General features: G+C 38.0%; 1 protein-coding gene across 1 annotated transcript in view; it reads left to right on the top strand.

Annotated features, from left to right (window-relative positions):
- TM9SF3 (transmembrane 9 superfamily member 3) overlaps nt 1-26,523 on the top strand; it is a 67,484-nt gene that overhangs the window by 12,576 nt on the left and 28,385 nt on the right. The window contains exons 3-8 of the mRNA XM_080822739.1: nt 7,566-7,688; nt 11,376-11,536; nt 12,560-12,637; nt 17,815-17,946; nt 19,851-20,017; nt 24,741-24,835. Of these exons, the coding sequence (XP_080678865.1) occupies nt 7,566-7,688; nt 11,376-11,536; nt 12,560-12,637; nt 17,815-17,946; nt 19,851-20,017; nt 24,741-24,835 (756 nt within the window). The remainder of the gene's footprint in view (nt 1-7,565; nt 7,689-11,375; nt 11,537-12,559; nt 12,638-17,814; nt 17,947-19,850; nt 20,018-24,740; nt 24,836-26,523) is intronic.

The following is a 26,523-nucleotide window of genomic DNA, read 5'->3' on the forward strand; positions in this document are numbered from 1 at the left end:
TTCCACTCCTCCACTGTATTCTTTGAGGCTTAATTATAAAATTAAGTTGTAAATTTAAACCACAGGGGCCTGGCCTGAAACTTTATAAATTATTGTAAACATGCCCTGAGGCTTGTGTTTTAATTTAATCAGGTAACCTAAATATTTAATTGCAAGTAAGGAGAAAACTTAAGACTAGATTGTGGAATCTTTGAAAACCTCAATCCTGCATTTATTCACTTAAGTTTCTCTTTTTTCATGTTTGGTGCACATTTCTAATTTACTAGAGAGGAACCAGAGAGAGCAAATAGGTAAAAACTCTGAGCCCTACTTTGCTACCATGGACAGATTTTGTAGCTTTTTGAAATCCTCGCCCTATTTACTAAAGAAGAATAGTCATTCAGCTATCTTCACCTTTCTTATTTTATTAGTTCCTTGAGGCTGAGATGGTAAGATTGTCTGGATAGAGAGAAGCAGTTTTCATGGGCTATAAAAGTGGGGTTTACTTTACTTTCTAACTGAGCACCTGAAGATGAAAAGAACAGGAACTGGCCAGGTGTTATTCCCCAAGAGTTGGCGGTTCCTTGGAATCTTGTCAGCTCTGTCCCTCCAACGCAGATGTGCTAAGGGAGCTGCTCAATTAAGTGGTCCAGATGAAAAAGTAAATGCTGATTAGAGTTCTCTTTCTGCTGTAGTTCCTTGCTTCCCCTGTTCAAAGACATAGTTGATCATGCTTTGAAGAATGTTTTACGAGGTTTCCTGGTTATTTATACTATCATAGAATTTTAAAGGTTGGATGCATCTTAGAGATTGTGTCATCTGATTTCCCCTTGGTGAGGCCCAGAGATGAAATGATTTGCCCAAGTCATATCACAGCATATTAGTAATGCCACAGAAACTAGAACCTTTTGTCCCTATGTGAATTATAGAAATATTTATATTGTTAATTTTTCATCTCTCAAGTATTTGATTTTTAAAGGTTCTTCTGAAGACATAAGAAAATAAAATTTTGGAAATATTTTGAAACTAGGAAATACTACACACACACACACACGTGCACATAGATATACACACACCTTTTTTAAATTTAGTAGATTCTGTCAGGCTAAATGGATTGGTATTTCATAAAATGAAGGTCACTAAATAGACTTTTAGGGAACTAGTAATAGTTTTAAGTCTAACGTAGGATGCCTCTTACTTGAGATTTTATGCACAACTTTTTCCCTCATAATAATGTTATATACTTCCACTAGACAAAATACTAAATTCAGCACATTTAGAGAAAATTAAAAAGAGAAGGCAGAATTAAATGGGGTATCTTTCAGCCAGGCCTGAACTCATTATCTTCTGATTTTAGAGGGCACTTCTTGGAACTTGACCATCATGGAGCAGAAAAAACAAGTCTGAGAGACTTGCTGCATCCCAGTGCTGCCTCCGCCTACCTGTGTAGTTGTGGACAAATTATTCTACCTCTTTGATCTCATTGTCCTCACCTCTGAAATGAGGGAAAGTATCTATTTGATAGAATTGTTTGATTTAAGTGAGGTAATTTATGTAGAGCATTTATCAAAGTTCCTCATACATAGTTTACATTTTAAAAATGGTCATTGATATGGATACTAATAGCACATAACGTAGGTCTATAGTTCTGACTTAATTTGGTACTAGCAATTATGAAACGTTAAATTAGTTTACTGATTGTAGGATTTGTTTTATCCTCAAGCTGTTGCACTAGCCTGCTGGGTACTGTAGTTCATTATGCTAGGCAGGGACAGTGACATTCTTGCTCACTCTCGTATCCTTAGTTATTAAGACATTGTAAGCTTTCAATAAATTGTGTAGCACCTGGGCAGTTTGTGCCTATCTGTTCTTTAGATAACTGGCTCACTGTGATCTTTAGATGATCTGGAATAGTAGTTCCTAACCAGGGGAGGTCACTGTCCACTCCCCTTCTCCTTCATGTGAGAACTCTTGCAGTATAATGAAGGATATTGTTGAAAAATTGATGGCTTCTAAAGGATTCTTTCCTCCCATTTGTTTTATTGATCTTCTAAATTTTCTTTTGTTTGAATATCCCAACTTAACAGAGGGATGAAATTGTTTTATAAGTATTTCTTCTACTTCTCTGGAGTGAGATGATAAGTGAGAGTACTACAGGTAGAGAGAAATGCCAGGAGCTGGTTAGAGTCCTACATACTTCGAATTCAATGACTTTCTTTCTTGATGATTTTCATCCTCAATGTTATGAGATGTATTTTCAGATGGGGAGTTGGGGCCCAGAGGTTAAGTAACTTGTCCAAAGATTCACAGAGTAGTGGCAGAGTAAGGATTTGAACCTAGGGAACACAGTACTAGAGTTTGAGCTTTTAACCACTATGCAGTATGTCCTTCCAGATATCTGTCTGGTGGTAAAGACCTGATTGCCAAAGAGTGGGGGAAAGGGCTGGGGAAGTGGTAGGTTCTTTCATTCAGCCTAAAGATTTTTATTTAAGTTGATCCCCCCACCCTGTTTTCAGCCCCCGGATTCTACTCTCCCTGCCATCCCAAATTCTGCAGCCTCTGTGGCAGAGTTCTCTAGGGGAAGGTGCCTCTGGTCTACTGTAAGGGGGAGTTGAGGTTCTTCATCTGGCTTTGTAATGAGTGGAGAAGGGGACTTGGGCATCCAGGCCTTCCATAAACATATTTTTATACAGTTCCCCTATGTCTTCAGCCCTCCATCTCTTCCCTACTTTTTGATGTGTATCTCAAGTGTCTCTTGGGTTCTGTGACACCAACCCCCTTTCTTATGTTATGGTTTCCTCTGCTTTGCCATCTTCTGTTCATTTTCAATTTTCCAAAAATATGTTGAGATCTTTTCTTACTGTCTTCTTTTTGTCCTTATGTACTACATCCCTTTTATTCCTTTATTGACATTTTAATGGAATTTCAGGAGGGAAGAGACACATACTTGTGGTTAATTTGCCTTGTTTAATTGGAAGTCTGGAAACTCAGTGCCATATTTTGTTCTCCTGGTTTCAACCAAAGTGTTTTAGCCAGGCCAAATAATTTGAATCTTGTACTGAATCTTGAATCTAGATGTTTTGTATTCTTGGTGTTAGCAGTTCCTTAAACCTTGTGCTAACTGCAAATTTGAATAGTGTGGGCTTTTTATAAATTCTTATTCAAGCCATTGATACTATTGATACAAGCCATTGTTCTACTCCAGATATCTTTTCTTCCCCCAAAGGATATGTATGTGTGTATTTTTTTCTGATTTTGATGTGATATAGGATTGGTGTACAAAATTTAGAAACTACAGAGAAATGTGAAGAAGAAAATAAAAATGATCTGCATGTAATTACCATTACCATTTCTTCCATCTTTCCTTCTTTCTTTACATTCATCCACATTATTTAGAGTATTTTAAAATTGGGTTCATGCTGTATATATGATTTAAAAAAATTTGTAACACATAGTGTTTAGTATTTGTCAGATACTAACTACTTACTAACTCTTAATAAGTTATATGTAAATTAGTTTTTACTCTTCTTATTTTAACATCTATGAGCTTATCTTCATATTGTTAATTACTTTTTTAAAAAAAAAAGTGTTTATGTAGTATTCTGCAACTTGGATATTGTAATTTCCCCCATTTCCCAGTTATAAGATATTCTGATTTTTTCCTTCCTTTCTTCTTCCCTCACCTCCCTTCCCCTCTCCTTTCCTGTCTTTTCCTTTCCTTTCTCTTTCCTCCCTCCCTTCCTTGCCCTTTTTTTTCCTGCCTTTTTTCCTGTTGGAAATAATGCATTTGGCTACCCTAGCACATAGGTATTTTAATGCATCTCTGAGTCTTTTATTAGGATAAATTCTTGGAAGTGGAATTACTGAATCAAAGGATATAAACATTTTTAAGGCAGTTCTTGATGCGTAATGCCAGTTAGTCATCTAGAAGAATTGTACCGTTTCTATTGCAGATAGGTTGGTCAGTTAATCAATACTCATATATATGCTTAACATGACTATACCAGATTTTCCAGTCCATTTTTTTTTTCATTCAGCAGTTTTTAAATGCTCACTGCCTTCTAGCAGCGTGGTAGGGTCTGGATGTACAAAGTTGAACCAGAAGCTCTGGCTTCAGGGGTCCACGGGTTCTCTGAAATTGTACACTTATTTTTTTGTGAATGGGGGACATTTTGGGAGGGACAGGGAAGATATTATTTTCTTTGGATTCCCAAAGGGATGTGTGGCCGAAGGAAACTTAGCAGTGTGAAGGTATTGACACTTTTAATCCTTAAAACAACTCTAGGAAGAAGATAGCATAGATGTTTTCTCTGTTTTGTGGCTGAGGGATCTGAGGCTCACAGAAGCTAAATGAATTTTATTCACATAGCTAATCCATAGTAGAACCCAGACTAAAACTCAAGTTTCTGCCTTTTTTTTTTTTAAATAAATTTGTCTATAGTGACTTCATGAAAAACTGTCCAGTGCTGTTGACTTTTAAGTAGAGCATTTTTTATTTCCATTTTGGTAATGCTATCAAAAGAGGAAGCTAATAAAGCTAGGCGTGGTATGTTCTTAGAGAACTCAAATAATTACCACATTCTTTTTTCAGTGTTTTCACTGTCTGTTCATTTTCTAGTCTGGAGTGTTATTGTGAATAGATGACAGACTTATTGGTAGGTAGTTGGTAGGTAGTTTCCAGGAGCTACACTTGCTTTCTGCTTGAAAAATCTGTATTAACAGTTGTCACTTTATACCTCCGGTTTTGTATTTTTCCCCTGTGTAATGTATTTACATTGGTGAAATCTTAATGGTATCCTCTTCAGAATTCATAGGTGTGTATTTCATCCGAGAAAGATATGCCCTTTTATAATTTAATAGCAGTGATTTATGGCGATAGAGTTTTCAGATTGTTTTCCAGCTCTGTAGAATGCTGAATAATGATTGGGCATATTCAGGCACGTTACATTAGTTATCTTCAGAGTGGATCCCTCCTGAGAGAAAAGCTGTTTTAGTTGAGCAACCAGACTCTTCAATTATTTGTGATGTTTGCATTTGCCCACATGCCTGCAAGGGGAATTTCATTAACATTATGATCAACCAAGATCCTTTTTCTAGCCTGCCATAAAGATAGGTTTTTCCCATTGACCACGTTTCTTTACTAGATTTTACATCAGTGAAAGATACTTTTCAAGACTTCTTTGTGAATCATTCTGAGATAACTCTGCTCAGAAATTTCATTTGTGTATATTGGCATTTTCTCCTACACACACACACATACACGCAGACACCCTAGTCATACACAGATACATGTTTATGTACATACTATAATATACTTTGTGTTTTCCTTTGCCAAATAAGTGGAAAATCATCTTAAAATTTGCTAAATTTTTTGTTTATTTGTTTAGCACCTGCAGAACAGGCATAGCTAGGGATAAAAATGATGCAGTCAGTATAGACATAGCTCTTAAAACCTAATGGTCTTTTGAGGAAGTAAGATACTGGTATGAGGTTGTAAGTGGTGTAGACTTAGGTACCAAAGGAAGATATGGAGAGAAAGCCATGGGACTTAGGAGAAAGGAACAGGCTGTGGGGTTTGAGAGGTGTGAGAGGTGGGGAATCAAGGATTACTCCCTGGAGGAGAGGGTAGGGGGTGGGACGTATTTTAGGGTGGACATTTGTGGTGGACTTTCCAGCATAGGCAAAAAAAATCCAGAGGCCAGGAGAGCACAGGATGTGTGGCATCTGCAGGTAGTGGAGTGTGGCTGGAATATAAGGAGAGAGAGTGAGAGATGGTTGGGTAAGAGAGAGCTGAACACAGTTCACACTGTGAGGAATCTTAAAAGTTTTGTGCAGGTCAGTGCTGTATTATAGATCTCAGAACTTCATACATAACACTGCCACATTGTTAATGGCAGTTGTCAGTGACTGTCTGATTTTAGCAGCAAGGGATTTGGTGGCTTTGCAGAGTTTTGCTATGAGGTCTCCCACAGCTGTTTGTTGCTACCAAAGCCTGGACCTTCCTGTGGTTCTTTTTCTCCTCTCGTTGCTGTAGTTGCCTGCTGTCCTTTGTGCATTATCACACTCCATGGAAATCCTATCTGGGGACCTCTTGGTACCAGTTCTCCTAGCTCCTGCTGGAAGAGCCCTTTATAGCCACCTCATGGCCTAATCCTCCCTCCCTTCTCTTCTCAGCCTCAGTTTTTGCCATGAAAATCCTAAATTTCTCCCTGCCTAAAAGAGCCATTGATAAAAAGGAAATCTGTATGGGAGCCATGTTGTTGGAAACAAGAAAGCAGTGATCTCCTCCTACTTTGGGAGTAGGAGTATTTCCCTATTCCTCCTTTATGGGACTTTGGTGTTTCCATCTTGGTGGTGTGGTTTTGGGGTACCCACTCTGAGCTGAGCTATATTATGGAGAAACTTTCTCTCTTGTTGAAGGTTAGGGAGACAAGTTGATAGTGTCTGGAGTTACAACTCAGATTGCTATTTGTAATGGAAATAATACCATAGCTGGCCACTTATCATGGTTCAGCTATAGTGCACATTTAAGAAGTTTTAATCAACATTTAAGAAATTTAACATTGTTTCTTGGGGGGAATTGTATTTCAAGTTCTAAATATCTAATAATACAGTACAGGAGAACTTAAACTATGCTTTCTTTTTTTCTTGTTAAGATTTATCTTTTATTCTAATTGGGTAAGTCATATACAAAAAATAATTTCAGTGGACATCTGGAGTGTTTGCAGGTTTTTTGGATTTTGTTTTGTTCAGAAACTAATGATCATAAGCACATTTTTTTCCATTGAGAAATAATGACATATATCAGTATATAAACTTAAGGCATATAGTGTGATGGTTTGATTTACATATTGTGAAATGATCACAAATAGGTAGAAAGAAGAGAAGAAAAGAATGAAGAAAAAGATTTTCTCCTTGTGATGAGAACTCTTAGGATTTACTCTTGACGACCTTCCTATATATCATGCCGCAGTGTTAACTGGAGTCATCGTGTTGTACTTTGCATCCCTAGTGCTTATTTATAAGCACATTTTTGAGAGGTTTATAGGTTAGAGACCATCTGAACAGTATTGTGGTAGCAGTATTTTTGAAAGCAGTCAAGAGTTTAAATGAATCATCTCTAGGGGACCTTTGGGTAATTTATAAACAGTGACACCTGCTAGATAGAGATTTATATTTTAATCTTTCTAATTATGAAGAGTCACTGGGATTCCTCATAGAATCTATGGCCTCTAGTGACTTGTATCTCTAAGAATGTTAAAATGAATTTGTATCGCAGAGATATTATAGCTAGAAATCATTCTATTTAGGATTATAGTTTTGAGTTTTTATATATGTTAAGTGGAAACTTTCTTATGTGTGTTAAGCTTTTTATTTTTGTTTTTTTAAGCCAGGTTACTCATTTAAAATTATTTCATCAGTGTTCTTCTATAAAAGGGAAAAAATTATATACTGAACCCTCATATACTTATCACCCAGATTCAGCAATTATGAATATAGATCTTAACTTCAGGAGATGTTGGCTTTTTCTTCCTATAACTATCCTACAAACCAGTATGCTAATTTGCAATTTTTACCTTATACAGATGATGTGATGCCAGCCACTTACTGTGAAATTGACTTAGATAAAGAAAAGAGAGATGCATTTGTGTATGCTATTAAAAATCACTACTGGTACCAGATGTACATAGATGACTTACCAATATGGGGTAGGTATTACATTGTGTGTTATATTTAAAGTTTGGGAATATTTGCATAATAAACATGAATTAGGTAATGAGCCTTAAGGTGTTTGATTGCACTCTGAATCAGTAAATGTGTTTTTGGTATTTTCCACAGAATGATTTTATGGTGCCCTATTACTTGAAGTGGTTTTAACATTGCCAAACCTTGTATGAAACTCCCTCAAAATACGACTTTTATATAGTATAACTTTTCAGATTCAAGGAATTAAAAGGTATTTTGAACAGTCTGAAATATCCTCCCTTCCCCCATTTTTTTTGTATCTTATTTTGACTTATTCTATCAAATACAATCAAAGGAACTAAATAGGATTTTGAAGTTTTATTTTGGCTTTCTCTCATGGGGAACTGGTAGTATGGTTTTTAGATAAGACAGTCTCCTGAATTACTTGTTTCAGTATTTCCTATGTTATTTTCCAAAACACTATATGTTTAAAATTTTTTTCATGGGTTTTTAAGATTTTTATTTTCAAGTCATTTCTACACCCAACATGGGGTCAGACTTACAACCCCAAGATCAAGAGTCGCATGTCCTACTGCCCCACTGAGTCAGCCAGGTGCCCCTAAAAATTTTTATTGTTTTAGCTCTTATTTATCTGTATTAATGGAGAGGAATTATGGCGTAGTTAATACAAACCTGTGTAAAATCCAAACTTCGTATTGGACTTGATAAATTATTTTAGATTTTTTAGGGATAAATTTACATGTAGCTTTGCAGGAGAACAATATTAGGGAAAGGAGTTACATTTATGTACTGTTGACATGAGTTAGCAAGTTAGTATAAAGTAAGTGAATATTCTAAAAGGGGCAAAAAAACAAAAACAAAAACCCAAGCTGGGTAGTTGTGTACTTACTGCAGTTGGCAGGGCATTTGGGGATCACAGTTGCTCTTTGTCCCTTTGTTTCTCATATGGGTGACAGCTTGCAAGACACAGGGCTCTGCCAGATGTGTACTAGTGACTGGGTAGGTCCCATAGCTGGTTTGGCTGCATGAAGATGGTGAACTTGTTAAGAATCTGATTAAATTGTTTTTAAATGCAAAGCACAGTGAGCTATCAGACGGTGTGTTTGATCATATTATTCTCTTAGTTTTGTTTTGTTTTTTCCTTTGGACACCTGTTCTTATATATAATGAATATTTTAGTTCTTAAAATTGTTAGCAGACTACTATATTTGTGAGCAGCAGACTGAAATACTGAAAATATCAGACCAGAGTTTAATGTAGTGCGAAGATGAAATTTGTAAGGAAGTCAATCTCAAGATATAATTGTATGCATCATTGCTACTCTGTTGCATGTTAATTAGGTATAAATAGTAAGCATTTCATATAAATGACTGTAATTAGTATTACATTAACACCGACATTTCTGTGATCAGCAAGGGTAGCAAGAAGACGTGCTGGGTATTCACTCAAGATTTCTGAGCCTGTAGTTCAAGAGAACCTGTTAGTTAGGGTCTCCTCTTTTTTTGGTGAGAGAGCAGGTTCCTCCTGTGCTCTTTTCCATTGCTTTTGGGTTTCTTCTCCCGGAACCTTAGGGTTTTTTCAGTTATTTCTGTGGGTCCCCTTAGCAACATGGCAACTCTGCTTTCCTGTCCTAAAATAAATCTTTTTTAGCCCTGGGATTCTAGGGTCTGCCCTGTTTAGGAGAGTACATTTGGGTGTCCGAGAATGTCTGAACTATGGGAATTCTTGGCAGAAGGAAAATTCTTATTTGGCTTTTTTGGGGGTAAGTGTTTCCGTGTCTTTTAAAAGCCCCGTAGAGAATAGCTTCTTATTAGGTGTAATTGTGTCTCCACTCCCAGAGTTTTCACTGTAGATAGGTAAATAAACCTTGGTGAAATTAATTATTAGAAAGATTTCATTATCCCTCTGCAACCCAAACACAATGATTAACTGTATTCCTTGATTTTGTACCAATTTGAGAGAAATAGTTTTTATTAACTTTGGTTAATAAGCAAATAAGCTTAAGAGGAAGAAATGATCTTTTCTTCCCCTAATACTTTAATGAGATGCATTGACCAAAGAGGGAAGGCCCTAAGGAGTCACTTTTAGTGGATGAGGCTCTTGGGAAGTCTGTAGGTTTGATAGATAGACATAGATAACTAGCTGACAGTATGAGGGTACAAGGGGTAGATCTCAGCTACCACCTGTTGTCCTGACACTGTTTGGGTGTTCTTTCAGTATCCCAAACTATGATCAAAATGATCATTTTAGGGGTGGCTGGGTGGCTCAGTTGGTTAAGTGTCTTCCTTCGGCTCAGGTCATGATTCTAGGGTCCTGGGATCAAGCCCTGTGTTGGGGTTTCTGCTCAACGGGCAGTTTGCTCCCCCTCTCCTTCTACCCCTCCCCTCCTGCTTGTGCTCTTTCTCTCTCATAAATAAATAAAAAATCTTAAAAAAAAAACCAAAACCAAAATGATCATTTTAAACTAGTGCCTCATTAACATTTGTCCTCAACGCTCCTTTTGTTTTGGTGATTTCCCAAGGATAGGTCCAGTACTTGAAGCATAAAGAGGAGGCATTTTAAGTTTTGGTACTGATACACACATATGTGCAGCTTACTTAGGAAAGTGTAGATCTCAGGCTATTAGAGAAAGTACTGGATTGGGCCTCTGGAGAACTTGGTTTTAATTTTAGTTTGACTACTACTAACTGGGTGACCGCGGCGGATGTTAACTACACTTCCCTGAAATTTTCAGGAATTAGGAAGTAATAAGGTGATAATTAGTACAATGAAGGTGATACTCATGACAAAGCATGAACTTTGAGGACTAAATTAGTGATGGATTTTGCTGACTGTTCATGGCATGACCATGGTTTATGTTTGCCAAGTAGTTATTTTTTTAAATTTAATTTTATTTTTTCAGTGTTCCAAGATTCATTGTTTATGCACCACACCCAGTGCTCCATGCAATACGTGCCCTCCTTAATACCTGCCACCAGGCTCACCCATCCCCTGACTCCCCCCCTTTTTCAAAACCCTCAGTTTGTTTCTCAGAGTCTACAGTCTCTCATGCTTCATCTTCCCCTCTGATTGCCCCCAATTCACCTTCCCTTTCCTTCTAATGTCCTCCATGTTACTCTTTATGTTCCACAAGTGAAAGTGAAACCATATGATAATTGACTTTCTCTGCTTGACTTATTTCACTCAGTGTAATCTCCTCTAGTCTTGTCTATGTTGATTTACAAAAGTTGGGTATTCATCCTTTCTGATGGAGGCATAATACTCCACTGTATATATGGACCATATCTTCTTTATCCATTCGTCTGTTGAAGGTCTGCCAAGTAGTTAATAAAGAGTAGAAGTCCAGGGGTGCCTGGGTGCCTCAGTGGGTTAAAGCCTCTGCCTTTGGCTTGGGTCATGATCCCAGGGTCTTGGGATCGAGCCCCGCATCGGGCTCTCTGCTCAGCGGGGAGCCTGCTTCCTCCTCTCTCTGCCTGTCTCTCTGCCTACTTGTGATCTCTGTCTGTCAAATAAATAAATAAAAATCTTAAAAAAAAAAAAAAAGAGTAGAAGTCCAGCCTGTACTTTTGTCCTTTTCTAATGGTGAAGAATATGCTTGTTTATAAAAACTTTTTAATGGGCTTTTAGCTTCTAACATATTTTAAACATTAAGCGATATTACCTTGTATGAAGTGTTATTTCTTTTGTAGGTATTGTTGGTGAAGCAGATGAAAATGGAGAAGATTACTATCTTTGGACCTATAAAAAACTCGAAATAGGTTTTAATGGCAATCGAATTGTTGATGTTAATCTAACTAGTGAAGGAAAGGTGAAACTGGTTCCCAATACTAAAATCCAGATGTCTTATTCAGTAAGTATTAAAATGTATAGAGGAAGAAGTGTTTGTGACCTAATGGCAACAGTTAAGTGTGTTTTACTACTTTAATAAATGAAAATAAGGTAAAACAAAATATTATTAAAACTGTATTTCCTTAATGTATATAAGTAAACCTTCTAAAAGCAGGGAGATTTGCCTCAGGTCTGTATTAGAGAATTTCGACATTTGCAGGACTTACCATTGGCTACAGCAAAGTTTACCATTACAGCTGAGCAGTTAGAGCTAAACCAGCCATGTCTTTTCATGGTTACGTTTTTAGATTGCAGCATACCTTGTTGTTTCTCTTTCCTTTTTACTGTTGCAGATAGAGATGATGCTGTATTGAAAATTGCTGGATGGGTATAGTTTACCATGTTTTGCTTTATCAGTTGGAATAAGATACTCCTGCAGAGTAAGAGCTTGTCAGAGCTCTTTGCAACTGTCAAGTTAATTCTGTTCCATTAGGATTAAAAATAGTGGAAAGAAGAAAAATCTGATGTAGGTAGCCTCTCTCTTTGCCAGTTTTTTCCCTGATAACTGGAATGAATCCATTGCTAGTAGCCAGTTTTTGAAAGTTTTTTTTTTCACTCATGCATATGTAACTAGTGCAAATGATATTTATGTAACTGAACTTATAAAGAAGTTTGATAATTGTAGTACAACTAACGCAATCTAAAGTCAAAGATGGATAGATTCTTACTTTAATTGGGCTAGTTAATTCAGTTCTTAACGTATTTATCAGGTCAAAGTATACAAGTCAGCAATAGTTAATAGTCCTTGAAAACTGAAGTGATCCCTCTAGGTAAAGTTGGAAGTTCTGTTAATACAGAGAAAAGAAAGTTGGTTAGTTTTTTATCTTATGTGTTTCAGCTTCTCAAATTGGCAGTAACTTTCTACCATTTCTCTAGCTTCTTGTTCTAAGTGTCCAGATCTTTCCTAATTTTGCTCAGGGTTTTGTTATGAGCTTATTAATTTGTTTACTGGCCTTTACTTTTAAGTGAAAAAATTTTTTTTCAGGTGAAATGGAAAAAGTCAGATGTAAAATTTGAAGATCGATTTGACAAATATCTTGATCCATCGTTTTTTCAACACAGGGTAGGTAAATTGTGTATTTTGAGACATTGATTATGTGCTCGGTCAGTTTAACAAACACTAACAAGCATCTGCCATATGCGGGGCACTGTGCTAAGGCCGTGGAGTTCAGACACATTGGACTTGTGATTTCACATGTAGGCTTAGAGTCCTAGGGTGGTAGAGAGTTTTAGGGAAGCAGTCAAAAGCCCCCTTCATCATGCCTATGCTTTAAACCAATTTTGAGTAACACAGGAAAGATAAACCAAAAGCCAGAATTTTACTTTTATTATTAATGATGCTGATACTGAAAAATGTGACTTACTTTGTGGGCAGGTGGCCATGTTAATATTGAAACTCAAAATTAGACTGACTTCTTGCGCTCGGTGCTGGGCTATTTCAAGCTTCTGTATGTGAGCACCTGCCCTTGAGAAACTTACAATGTGCAGAAACAGAGCAGAATGTGTGCTTCGTCTAGAAAGGAAGGGATGAGAGTGGAGTGAGACCAGAAACTTTTGCTGGTAGAAGTCTTTCCACATAAAAAGGAACATCAGGACTGGGAAGAAATGCCCCCACTTCCCACCAGCAGATTCAAGATGGAGCTCAGCTGATACATCCACTAGCATTGTTGCTGGTTTTGTATAGGTGGTAGCTTTGGTTCTTTATAGGAAAAAATGGATTTTATTTTAGTGGTTTTTCCTTCAAGGATGGAGATGAGAGGACATCGGAGGATAATGGAGTATAAGGGGATATATATCCATTCTTCTGACTTTCTTCCTGACCTGCCTCTTCTGTCTTCTGATCTGATCTTTTAGACTGGAATTCTGAAGTTTATATTCATATCGTTGCTGTCAGACTTCACCAGAACCTCTCACTACTTCTAATCTTCTGCTGGGTCCTAGCATGTTACTCCTGGAGCTAAAATTTCCTCCCCAACCTCCTCCACTTCCCCTTCCCCCAGAGTGTTCTCTTCAGATGTTGTGTTCATGCAGTCTTGAACATGGTTGAGGTATAGGCACAAATAACTTAAATGTTTAGATAGTACTCGAAAATATGAGGGCTCTCAACTGACATTTTCTACTGGAGCACGTGAGCCTGCCTTGTTTCTCATGCCATTGGGTGTTGATAACTTGAGGGAAAGGCTGCCATTTGGCATTTTCACTAGAAGAACAAGGTCCCATATTTCTCCTTTCAGCAGTTATTAACTGAGCACCTGCTATGTGTCAAGCAAGGTACTAAGTAAGTGGAGTACATCAGAGAATGAAAGTCCAAGATCTGCATTCTCTTGGAGCTTACCCTTCTAGTAGGGGGAGACATGTAATAGACATACTAAGTTAAGGGTATAGTGTGTTCAAAGATACGTCCTTCAAGAAAGAGCAGTGGACCAGGAGTGCCACAGGCGAGGCTAGTTGTAATTTAACTGTGGTGCTCGGAGTAAGCGCCTGGGATGGACTTTGGAGTCAAAACTTGAAGGAGTTGATGGAAATCAGGAATATGGATATGGGGGGCGGCAGAAGAGTATTCCAGGCAGGGACAACACCTTTGAAAAGCCTGTTAGGTGGGAATGTGCTTGGGGAGCTTGAGGAATAGCAAGGAGGCCAGTGTGGCTGGAACAGGGGGAGGGGAGGAGGGGTGGATGAGGTCAGAGAGCAGTGGGAGCTAGACCATCCATGGCTGCTGGGGAGCCTTTGAATGCAAAGAGGGGCCCGCTAGTGTTGGTAGTGTTTTCCGCAGGGAATGACAAATCGCACTTCTTTTTTAAAAGGATCACTCAGGTTATTATGTTGAAAAGAGGCCATGTGGGGGGAGGGGAGAAGCAGGGAGACTGAGAGGCTGTTGCCGCAGTGCAGTGAGAGGGGAAGTGGCTCAGACCAAGGTGTAGTGGGGGAGTTGGTGAGAAGGTGTCAGACTGTGAGCATATTGTGAAGGGGAGAGCCGGGTGGGATTTCTTGATGGAGAGCAAGATAAAGAAAGGTTGACAAGAACTCTCCAAAGTTTTTGGCCTGAACAACTATTAGTTAGAGCCACCATCACTGAGACAGAGAGTCCATATTTGGAGAAGGTACGGAGGGGAAGCTCAGAGTACAGTTTGGGACATGTTGGTTTTGAAGTGTCTTAAGACATCCAGATGGAGATACTTAGCACCAAGCCCAGCATATGAGTCCGGGGTTCAGGAGAGGGATCTGGACTGGAGATATGGATTATGCAACCATTGGCATATAAATGGTATTTAATAAAGCCATGAGATTGGATGCAGTTACCAAGGAAGAGTATAAATAGAGTATAGAGTAGAAATAGAAGGGGACTAAGGACTGAGCGTTTGGGGGTGGTAAGAAAAGATTTGGGAGAGTAGGTGAAACCAGTTCAGGCTCTGGGGAGATCCCAGTAAGGTAGGAAGGGAAAGCTTGTGTGGTGTTCTAGAAGCCAAGAGAAGAAAGTGTGTCATGGAGGAGAGGGAGATTAGTTCTGCATTGTTGCTGCTGGGTCAGGTAAGGTGAAAGTGACTTTCAGATTCATTTGGAGTCATCCATAAACTTGACAAAGAGCGGTTCGGGGGTAGTGGTGGGGCAGGATCTGAACAGAGCTGGTATAAGAACATGGAGGAGAGGAGTTGGAGACTGCAAGTTTGGCAGCTAAGGGGAGCAGAGAAGTGGTGTGGTAGGAAGTAGGAAGGATGGAGTCGGAAGATATTATTTTGAGATGTAAGAAACACTTTTATACGTGGAAGGGTTCAGCAGCGAGTGCAAAACTGACAGTGCAGAAAAGAGAGGGGAGAATTACTGCAGCCTGTTCCTTAAGTAGGCGGGTGGGGCAGGGTCTACTGGCTGGCAGTAGGGATGGTTTCTGATACTACCAACACAGGCTCAGGAGCTTGAGCTGGACACACAATGTTGCTGCCACCCACCTAACCGTGGGCACAACACTTGGTTCCTTAGCTTTCTGCCTCCTCCATAATGAAGCACAGATTGTAGTACTGTGCACTGTTGGGATATTCCATTCGATAGCGTGCATAAAGCCCTTAGTTCCTATTTGACACATAGCTGGTGCTTAGTGAGTGGCACCACTCGGGTATGTATTTCTCCAATGTCCTAAAATTTGTGATGAACCCAGGGTGCTGCTTTTGGGTTAGCAACACTAGGGGGTGCTGGAGTCAGCAGTTCATAAGATTAGTAAGCCTTTTGTGACATCTGGTTTCTTCATTATTTTTAAGAAATACTTCCCTTGATATAATAATTTTGAAATCATAACAGCATTTTGTAATTTTTGGAATAAAAGGATATTATAAAATGTCAGGTTAATGGTAGTACCTTATAATGGGCATTGGTTTAAAGTTTATGTCTTAGAGAATAGCAGGGAGCTTTGTTAGAAAGTTTTGCATTTTAGGTGTATCTTTCTTACTATTAAATAGTAACTATATAAAACTACTTTTCAGAAATTTGATAAACTGAGGGAAGATATGAAACGTGATTTTTTCTCATCTTTTTTTGGATCATTAATTTCTCAGGGTGAGAACAAAATCAAATCTTCGGAAAAGTCTATAATTATAGAGTGCTTTTATAAATCCGGAATGATACTTTAATGATAAACTTAAATCTTATATAACCCTTTTTTGTAAATATTTCAGAATATAATGCATTCATCATTTCCTTTATAACTTCAGTAGGTATTCAATAAATAAATTATTAAATATAGGAAAAAATGATTTTATAAAGAGGCAGAGGCAGTTGGCTATCTCTTGTTTTTCAGGGAGAGTCATAGAGTTTGTCCCTTGTCTGAAGCCTCAGGGGGGGGAACAGAACTAGGGCTGCCCCTCACACTAGTGCATATACTTAGCATATTAGCTCAAGTTAAATCTTCTGCATATGTACCTGTAGTTTAGAGCAGGAGTACATCTATGAATAATGGAATATGTAGACGAGAGGTTTTATGGCGATAAGAAGATAGGAAGAATGAAGGAACAAAAGATCATGCAAACACTTGAAAGATAATAATACAACAGTTTACAACTTGTAAATTTTCCATGCGCTTTACATTTATTATCTTATTTGAACCATATAACCACTCCAAAGAGTAGATGCCATTGTAGATGGGGACCTTTGGCAATTGCTGATGGCTGGGTAAAGGTGCAAATTTAGGGGTGCTAAATGAGACGGGGGTATAACACCTCAGGGAATGAGATGTAGAGTCTAGCAGAAAGACTGATTTAAGAGTGGAACAACTTCTAGGAGATTGACAGAAGGAATGAGAGGCTAGGAGGAAAATGCAGAAAAATAAATGAAATTGGGGCCTTGCTGAGAGAAGAGAAATTTTGGAACTATCGTTCAGGAACTTTTGAGAATTAAAATATAGAAGAATTTGAAGTCAGATGCACTGAGTTCTGAGATGCACTCAGAGATAGTGTACCTTGTGAGTATAAACCAGAATCTGGACATAATTCTGTGACATACGGGTGAGTGAATAAAAATCAGGAGTCTTGGGAACACTGGGACATGATGGGGTACCTCATTGTTCTCTGTACCATGGAGAGCTCATGTAGAAGGGAGCAAATAAGGGTGGTAATAGGATAGAGAAGATGAACTGGATGGAGGAAGTGAAGCATATCATTCCAGAGCGTGGCTCAGATTCATGGCAGTCAACTATGCTGGTTCAGTCTTTGGAATTTTAAAGAGGTTTCCAGGTTGTTGCTCAGTTAGAGGGAAAGAAAGTAACATTTATTGAATATTTACTGCTCTGTGCCAGGCATGGTTTCATACTTTTTATATGTGTTATGAAGTCATACAAATCAGGATAGTATGATTGTCTTCCTTTTTGATATGGGAAAGCTGGGGTCACATAGCTAGAAATTGGCAGAGTCTGGGTTAAAACTCAGGCCTGTTTGACTCCAGAGTCCGTGTTCTTTCTGTGTGATGCTAAATAGCATATGCCGTGTGGTCCAATTGTATTTTATTTGTACAGTAAGGTTGATTGGGAAAATATATGTGTACGATAATCATGTTTTTAATGCATCTGAAATTTACTGTAAAGAAAGCCAGTCTTTTTGCATAGTGACTACTCACCCCAGTGTGTCTTAAGTTTGGATATTTATATAAACGTTTTTAAAAAAGCTTTTTTTTGCACTAACATGCTACTGTTATCATGAAACCTATGAATTTTGTGACTGATACTTAATATTCATGATATTTCATTTTCTGTTATTTTAGATTCATTGGTTTTCAATTTTCAACTCTTTCATGATGGTTATCTTCTTGGTGGGCTTAGTTTCGATGATTTTAATGAGAACTTTAAGAAAAGATTATGCCCGGTACAGTAAAGAAGAAGAAATGGATGATATGGTAAGCAAACATTTTACGTTCTATTTATAAAAATGATTTAATTCAGTGTTATTTTGAATGTTGGAATGTAGTTTATATGAGTTTCAGAATTCAGCATTTTCGGGTTTTAAAAAGGTGTAAAACTCCCTAAGGGGTCTCTAATCAAATATATTAATGTTTCTACATGGTCTGATTACCAGCCCCATAATCAAATATATTTGATTTTTTCAGCAAAACGTATGAATGTTCACCTTAAGTGAGATAAATAAACAATACAAATAACCTCTTCTTCACTCTCTAGTTTTGCCACCAAGTAGGAATGTGGCAGGCTTCCGAAACAAACTTTCAGTTTTCAGAGCTTTTGATTTCAGAATTGCAGCAAGGAAGTTGTAGAGCTATACTGACATCTTTCTAATACTGTTAAATACTGCATAAAATTTAGGGAGTGGGTGAAAGGATTAGTTTGCATTTAGTTTTGTAGGGTCAGAAGGGGGTTTTGTTTTCTAAATTCTTCTACGGTATTTCATGTAGTGTTGTAAATAAGTGAAAGTGTGTTCTGTAGAATATATATTTTTTAAGACTTTATATATTTGCCAAAGAGGGACACAGCGAGAGAGGGAACACAAACAGGGGGAGTGGGAAAGGGGAGAGGACCCTGCGATCATGACCTGAGCCACCCAGGAGCCCCCGTTCTGTAGAATATTAATGGCTGTTGTGTGTAGATATGCCCTGTCATTAAGTAAGTTTGGAAAGGAGTTAGACAGATTAAAATTTTAATATGCAAATGTGCATTGTGAAGTATCACAGTGTAAAATGTAGAAAGCACATTTGGTGCTTCTCAAACGCATCTGACCAGGATTACCCCCAGCCCCTAAAAGGACAGATTATCTTAAGGGACTGATACTTCTCAAGAACTACTATTTTAGATACTTGCTTCTTCAAGTTGAAAAGGAAAAATTGAATACTTTTTACAAAGTGCTATAGAGGGCACCTGGGCGGCTCAGTGGGTTAATGCCTCTGCCTTCGGCTGAGGTCATGATCCCAAGGTCCTGGGATCAAGCCCCACATGGGGCTCTCTGCTCTGCAGGGAGCCTGCTTCCTCTTCTCTCTCTCTGCCTACCTCTCTGCCTACTTGTGATCTCTGCCTGTCAAATAAATAAGTAAAATCTTTTTTTAAAAAGTGCTATAGATAGTTAAATAATATTTAATAGATAATATATAACTTTGATATTTTCATCATACATTTTCTTAGAATCCAGAATATAAAGGACTTTTCTGCATCTTTAGGGCATCTAGTACTAGTTTCAATCTTCTTTTTTTTCTTTTGTTCTCCACCTGGCCCCTCATTATATTTGTGCCACAGGTGTGATGTAAATGTTCAGTGAACCAGTGTGCTCCTCTCTCATTTTGAGCATTTCTTTTTCCTCCTAGACCTTTTCTTTTTTCCATTCTTTGATATTTTCTGAGCACAACTGGGAGCCACCTTCCTGAGGCCCAGTGAATGCCATAATACTTTATAAATTATTAAGGTAGTGATTATTTTAAATTTGAAATGTCTTTTCTAGATATTTTGAAACCCTTTAAATAGGTATAAGTTTGGAGGGAGGGAACTTTCTCTTTTTTTTTAACTTTTTTTTTCTTTTTTTAAGATTTTATTTAATTTGACAGATCACAAGTAGGCAGAGAGGCAGGCAGAGAGAGATGGGGAAGCAGGCTTCCCGTTGAGCAGAAAGCCCAATGTGGGGCTCGATCCCAGGACCCTGAGATTAGGACCTGAGCCGAAATTCAGAGGCTTAACCCTCTGAGCCACCCAGGCTCCCCAAGGGTGGGAACTTTCAACTGGAGTTACAACTTTTCACCTACTTTATGTATTTGAATTTCATTCTGAATGACTTTCTTTTCTCTCTGTATATATATGTATATAGGATAGAGACCTAGGAGATGAGTATGGATGGAAGCAGGTACATGGAGATGTATTTAGACCATCAAGTCACCCACTGATATTTTCTTCTCTCATTGGTTCTGGATGTCAGATATTTGCTGTGTCTCTTATTGTTATTATTGTTGCAATGATAGAAGATTTATATACAGAGTAAGTACATGTATTTAACTTTGTTTTTTCTTGTTCTTAAACATTTTAAGTCAATCAAAATTAAATATTTGCTTATTTCAGTTATCTTAGAATTTAAATAGCATGAATGTTATTATTGCAGATAAATTAAATAATGGACAGTTATCCTCATCTAGGAGTATATTTTTCTGTCACATGCTAAAACTTACTAGCCTAACTGAACATTTTGGTTGGTTACAAAGGTTATGTTTCATTAGAGGTATGAGCAGAGTTACTTATCAGCCATTGCTGTTTGACAAAATGAATAGGCATTTTCTTGAAAGCTGAAGATGCAGTTAGGTCTTTATGAGACACACAAGGAGTTCACAGTTATTGAATTAGTACTTCATGTTTATCTTCTAAACTGGGAGACTCTCTACAGAGCAGAAGAGAAATAATAAATAATATTTGGGAAATATTTAATATTTGTTAATTTTAATATTTAACTATTAAATAATAATTAATAGTAAAAAGTGTAGTGGAAAAGGCACATGATGGGTGACTTATCTTACCTTTACATGGTTTCTAGTACATTTTCTTCTTTGAGAACAGAATTGGTTGAAAGAAAAGTTTTTGGATTATTAGAAAAAGTTGTACATTCACAAAGATCTTATTGTTTTGAATGGTCCTATAACCTGTGCTCAGAGAGCCACAACCTCAGCGAAGCAGACAGACTCTGCGCCTGGGTGGCTGGGGTTCTAACTCAGGCACTTTAGACACTGCCCCATGAAGTTCTCTCTCAGCATGACGGTTGTTTCCAGTTACATCTCATAATGCATTCTTTCTTATATATGCCTGGATTTGGTGGACAAACAGTAAATTGTTGCTGAAAGAATAGCTCTTGATTTTTATGTTAATTATTTAACAGTAATAAATTACTCTTTCTTCCTCTAGACCAGAAGTTCCTTGAGAGCAAGGACTCGGTCTTAATTTATCTTTGAATTCTCTAAATACCTACTTAAACATGTGAAAGTTACTCAGTGCTTGTGAGCCGGTGAATGTATTAATCAGTAAGGCTATTTCTCTGTAGTTTCTTTTCTTTTCTTTTTTTTTTTTTTTAATTTATTTGACAGACAGAGATCACAAGTAGGCAGAGAGGCAGGCAAGCAGGCTCCCTGCTGAGCAGAGACCCCCCCAATGCGGGACTCGATCCCAGGACCCTAGGATCATGACCTGAGCCGAAGGCAGAGGCTTTAACCCACTGAGCCACCCAGGCGCCCCTTCTCCGTAGTTTCTGTTATATTTCTTTAATATAGCCTTTGCAATTTATTTACTGAATAAGCTTTAAAACAATTGTCCAAAACCTAAATTTCAGTGTTTTGGTGTGTAGTTCATTTTTTAGGATACAGTATATTTCAGAGGAACTAAATCCCAAGTACAAGAAAAACATTTCAAATCTGCTGTAAAGGCGTGCTTTACCTTAAATACTGGATTAAATTTGTCACTCGGGCATTGACATTGACTGTACAGTCACAGTCTTCAGAGTTACTAGTGGGCAACCTCTCCTAGAATTCAGGTTCTTGCCTTGTTCCTTCTCAGATGTCAGGGTTACAGTTTTGACAATTCATTTTTTTTTTTTTTAATTTATTTGACAGGCAGAGATCACAAGTAGGGAGAGAGGCAGGCAGAGAGAGGGGGAAGCAGGCTCCCTGCTGAGCAGAGAGCCCGATGCGGGGCTCGATCCCAGGACCCTGGGATCATGACCCAAGCCGAAGGCAGAGGCTTTAACCCACTGAGCCACCCAGGTGCCCCGACAATTCATTTTTTAATGCAGAAGCTCTTTTGCTTATAGACCTTCAACTTTAGAAATAAAAAACTTTCTAATAAATGGTATTAGCAGGCAAGTCATGCACTGTTATTTTAGTCTGCCATTATTAATGGTCTTTCTGTGTTGTTGCTTATTTGAAGTGAGCATACTTAATCATATCATTAGTATTAAGCTGTGAGTATTATTTTGATATCAAAGTGACTAACATTATTGAGGTTCCATTACATGCTTCATACACATTAGCTGTTTTAATTTTCATGCTGACCATGTGGAGGGGCTGCTGTTCTCTCCATTCTCCACATGAGAAAAGTGAAGTTCAGAGAGGTTAAGTAATTTGAGATCGTACAACTGTTTGTAGGGGTATTAGTAAGCTGGGATTTGAACCTAGGCACCCTCACTCCACAACTCGTTTCCTAATTTGGTCTGCTGTGGAAGTGAAAATAGAGATAATAAAAATGCAAAGTAGTAAGAAAATAAAAAACCTTGCACATGACATTTGTAAGACTCACTCCAGAGTCAGAATGATTCTAAAACATAAAAGGCAGATAATGTAACATGTGAACATTATTTTGTGTTGGTGATGACCGTAGCAATCAGAGAAGAAAAAATAATTAGCTAAATAGAGGATCAGTATCAGTGTAGACACCCGTGAGTGTGATATTAACTCCTGAGAAGGCATAGTGTGGGAGAAGCTGTGGGTAAGTCTGGAAAAATACTGCTGCTTTCTGACTTTGGGCGGACAGTGGTGAGCTGGCAAGTGTAAGCAGCTCCTGAGATGTTTCCCGCCTCGAGTCTTAGAGACGTGAACGAGTAGGCGGTTCCCTATGTCAGCAGATTCAGTGTAGATGAAGATGGTGTATTTTGGGTGGAAAATGCCCATAGAATATTCATAAACGAAGAGATGAAGGGTATGTGTGATTTTTAAAACTGTGACTGATACACTTCATTTAATGCAGTGTCTCTGGGGATTGCAAGCTTAAATCCCTGGTAGGCATTTTGGACTCTCAGTCACACGAGCATTCCTTTTGAACCCTCTCTGCTGATATTAAAAGCTTCTGACTGGTAATGGACAGGTCTTAGACTAAAGCAGCCTTTCAGTTTTCACCACGGCTAGGCCCGTGTCAGTCTTCACACACCCAGTTCCAAACAGAGAATGGGTCAGATTTTTTAATGATAATCTGAAAGGAAACAGTATTTGAAGTGTTTGAATTGCTGAAAAGACAAATTTTGGTTTTAAAAACTTTGAGACCCACAATCTTTTAACTTTTTTCTTTTCTTTTTTTTTTAAAGTAAGATCTGTACCCAACATGGGATTCAAACTTAGGACCCTCAGATCCAGAGTCACCTGTTCTGTTGACTGAGTCAGTTAAGTGCCCTGAGACTTACAATCTTTGAAACATGAGAATGATACATTCTTAAATTACTACCACATTTATATTTAGCTATATATTGGTGGAAATTAAACACTATAATGTTTTAACTATTAGGTATCATACCCACTTTAAGAAGTTGAGCGTAGGTGTTTGGGCGGAGGAGTACTACATATTTCAAAACTGTATGAAATCTTTGTATTCTGCATAGGTGTACAGTGAAATATAATAATTCTTTTTAATTTGGAAGGTGGTTAATTTATGAAAATTATATATCTTCCCAGTACACACACGAGTGTGATGTTCTTGTAAATTCTCTTTAAAAGAATATTCTTTAGCTCAGACTGGAAAGATTATATGTTCTTCCTACAGACTTTATTTTACCTTCCTAGTAACGCTGAGTTTCAAAAATAGTCTTCACTGTTAGTGGTTTAAGTACACTTCTATATTATGGCAAATGATAGTCACTTGTCATCTTAATATTTGTCTTTGCAATTAGGCATTTAAAATAGTTTGTTCATGGGTGCCTGGGTGGCTCAGTGCATTAAGCCTCTGCCTTCGGCTTAGGTCATGGTCTCAGGGTCCTGGGATCGAGCCCCAAATCAGGCTCTGCTCAGCAGGGAGCCTGCTTCCCCCTCTCTCTCTGCCTGCCTCTCTGCCTACTTGTGATCTCTCTCTCTCTGTCAAGTAAATAAATAAAATCTTTTTTAAAAAAATAAAATATTTTGTTCAGTTTTATTTAACAGGAGAGTTGGTCTGAATTCTCTAGATGTCATTAGTGGAAGATGAAGTTAGAAATTGTTGATCTGAGGGGTACCTGAGTGGCTCATGCAGTTAAGTGTCTGACTCTTAATTTCAGTTTGGTTTATGATCTCAGGGTTGTGAGATCGAGCCCCGCATTGGGCTCTGCCCTGGGTGTGGAGACTGCTTAAGATTCTTTCTCTCCTTCTGCCCCTTCCCTCCCTTCTCTCTCCCTCTCCAAAGAAAGAAAGAAAGAAAGATTGTTGATTTGGGTTAATGCTGATTTGTGGACCTTTGGATTTTTTAAAAAATAATTTTTAGTAGTATAAGGAAAATGGAATAGGAAGTCTCAGTTATACTATTTAAAGTAATATCACTAATATAGACTATATAACTTCTACTTTATTTTTCATTTCTATCAGTGGGCAAGAATCTTAAGCAATTAAATTATAAAGGGGAATATTCTAATTATTTTTCTTAACAGCTGAATATTCCCATCCATATGATGTGATTGGTTTACAGGGTTGCAAAACAATTTTAGTGCCAGCTTCTAATATTTTTGCCAAAGAAATGCGAAGTATTTGTTTAGACTATATTATGAAATTTAACTGCAGATTAAAAAAATGAGTATCAGTTTGTGCAATATTAACTAGAAATTCATTCACCAGGCAACCTTTGGAGATCCTTTATAGTCCAGGATGATATTTTTTTGTGTTCCTATTAAATTTATCTTTGAAATTAAACTAATGTTAATGTGATAGGCTCTGTGATATTTTCTTTAAATTGCTGGCTTTAACTTATCACATATGTTGTTTCGCCTTTTTAGGAGGGGATCAATGCTTAGTACAGCCATATTTGTCTATGCTGCTACATCTCCAGTGAATGGTTATTTTGGAGGAAGTCTGTATGCCAGACAAGGAGGTAACTTACAAGTTATCACTTTGTATTTTTAATTCTAGATGCTAATATTTTACTATGAGGTATTTGGAATTTAAAAGGGACAGATCAGCCATTGTAAAAAACTTTGTTATCCTGTTTCACATAATCTCCACCAAACCTGCTATGTGGTCTATCTTTTATGGAATCCCTGCATTTTGTTTCTGAAAATTATGAATAATTAATTATCTCCATTGTCCGCTGTGAAGTTAGCCCTGAGGAACGTGTAGGAAATAGTATGTTCAAGTTATTGATAACTATTTCGCTTTGAGGAGCCTTACTCCCTAGATGTGCTCCATGGGAGGCTTCCACGCAGATTGCATAGCATTACAGCTGGATATAAAGGCACATTTAATGGCTCATGGTTCAAGTGTCTGGACTGGAAGGAGAATAGGAAGGAGAGCTATTTATTTCTGTTGACTCTTAAATATTTATCAAAGGATCCTGCACAAAGATTTCTGTTATTCTGTCGTAATCTTGCCAAGAGCACTTCATCTTAAATATACCCTTCCTTCTTTCCTATTGTGATCTGCAAATTGATGGGGGATACATAGATGATACAAAGGTACTGCTCCTTGGTGTTTCTTTCTTTGATGGCACTCAAGGGTCTTCAGGTTATTTTTGTTTTCCCTGTGACTAGGGTCAGAAAAGTCCTGGAAGTAGTAGATTTGCATATTTCAGTTTATGAATGAAGAGCTGTTGAAAGACCTTAAAATTATATTCCTAAGGATAGAGACTTTCTTGTGTGATTTTCCCAGCTCATCCTAAGCAATCGGCATTAAGGAATCCTGCCTTTTGGCAACTAGACTTATAGGTTATTGGCACTCAGAGCATACATAGGATCATTTAAAATTCCTCCAGGGTATCCTGGTTTACCAGTGCTTTTTTTATTGGTCCTCCTAGACTTAATGTGGTATGTACCTTCAGTATAAATAATTCTTCAGATTGCCTGAGGGAGTGTCATTATGGATTCTTAATTATTTTAGTTATCTGTTCAGTGTCTGTATTTTACCTTCAGATATGGGAAACAGGTCTTATATAGGGCTACCGTCCTTAGGAACTAAGGATGCCTAAGTTAACTTCTGCTTTGAATATGACCTGGGAACTACTTAGGCTGTGACCTCCAGAAAAATCTCCACAGCAGAAATAAATTATTTAAAACAGGAAATTTATTTGTACTTGGACATAAATTTGCTTTTAGTTTGATTACAAGTTAAGAACACAGCCAAACTTACTTAACTCTTTTTTTTTTTTTTTTGGAGATAAAGAGAGTGCACAGGTAGGGTGGTGGTTGGGGGAGGGGCAGAGAGAGGGAGAAAGAGAGAATCTTTTTTTTTTTTTTTTAAAGATTTTATTTATTTATTTGACAGAGAGAGAGAGAGATCACAAGTAGGCAGAGAGGCAGGCAGAGAGAGAGGAGGAAGCAGGCTCCCCGCTGAGCAGAGAGCCCGATGCGGGACTCAATCCCAGGACCCTGGGACCATGACCTGAGCCGAAGGCAGAGGCTTTAACCCACTGAGCCACCCAGGCACCCCAGAAAGAGAGAATCTTAAGCAGGCTCCATACCCAGCATGGAGCCTGCCATGGGGCTCTATCTCATGACCCTCAGATCATGACTTGAGCTGAAATCAAGAGTGGGATGCTTAACTCACTAGCCACCCAGGTGCCCCTAA

This window comes from Martes martes, assembly GCF_963455335.1.
Source record: "Martes martes genome assembly, chromosome: 14".
Classification (NCBI taxonomy): domain Eukaryota; kingdom Metazoa; phylum Chordata; class Mammalia; order Carnivora; family Mustelidae; genus Martes; species Martes martes.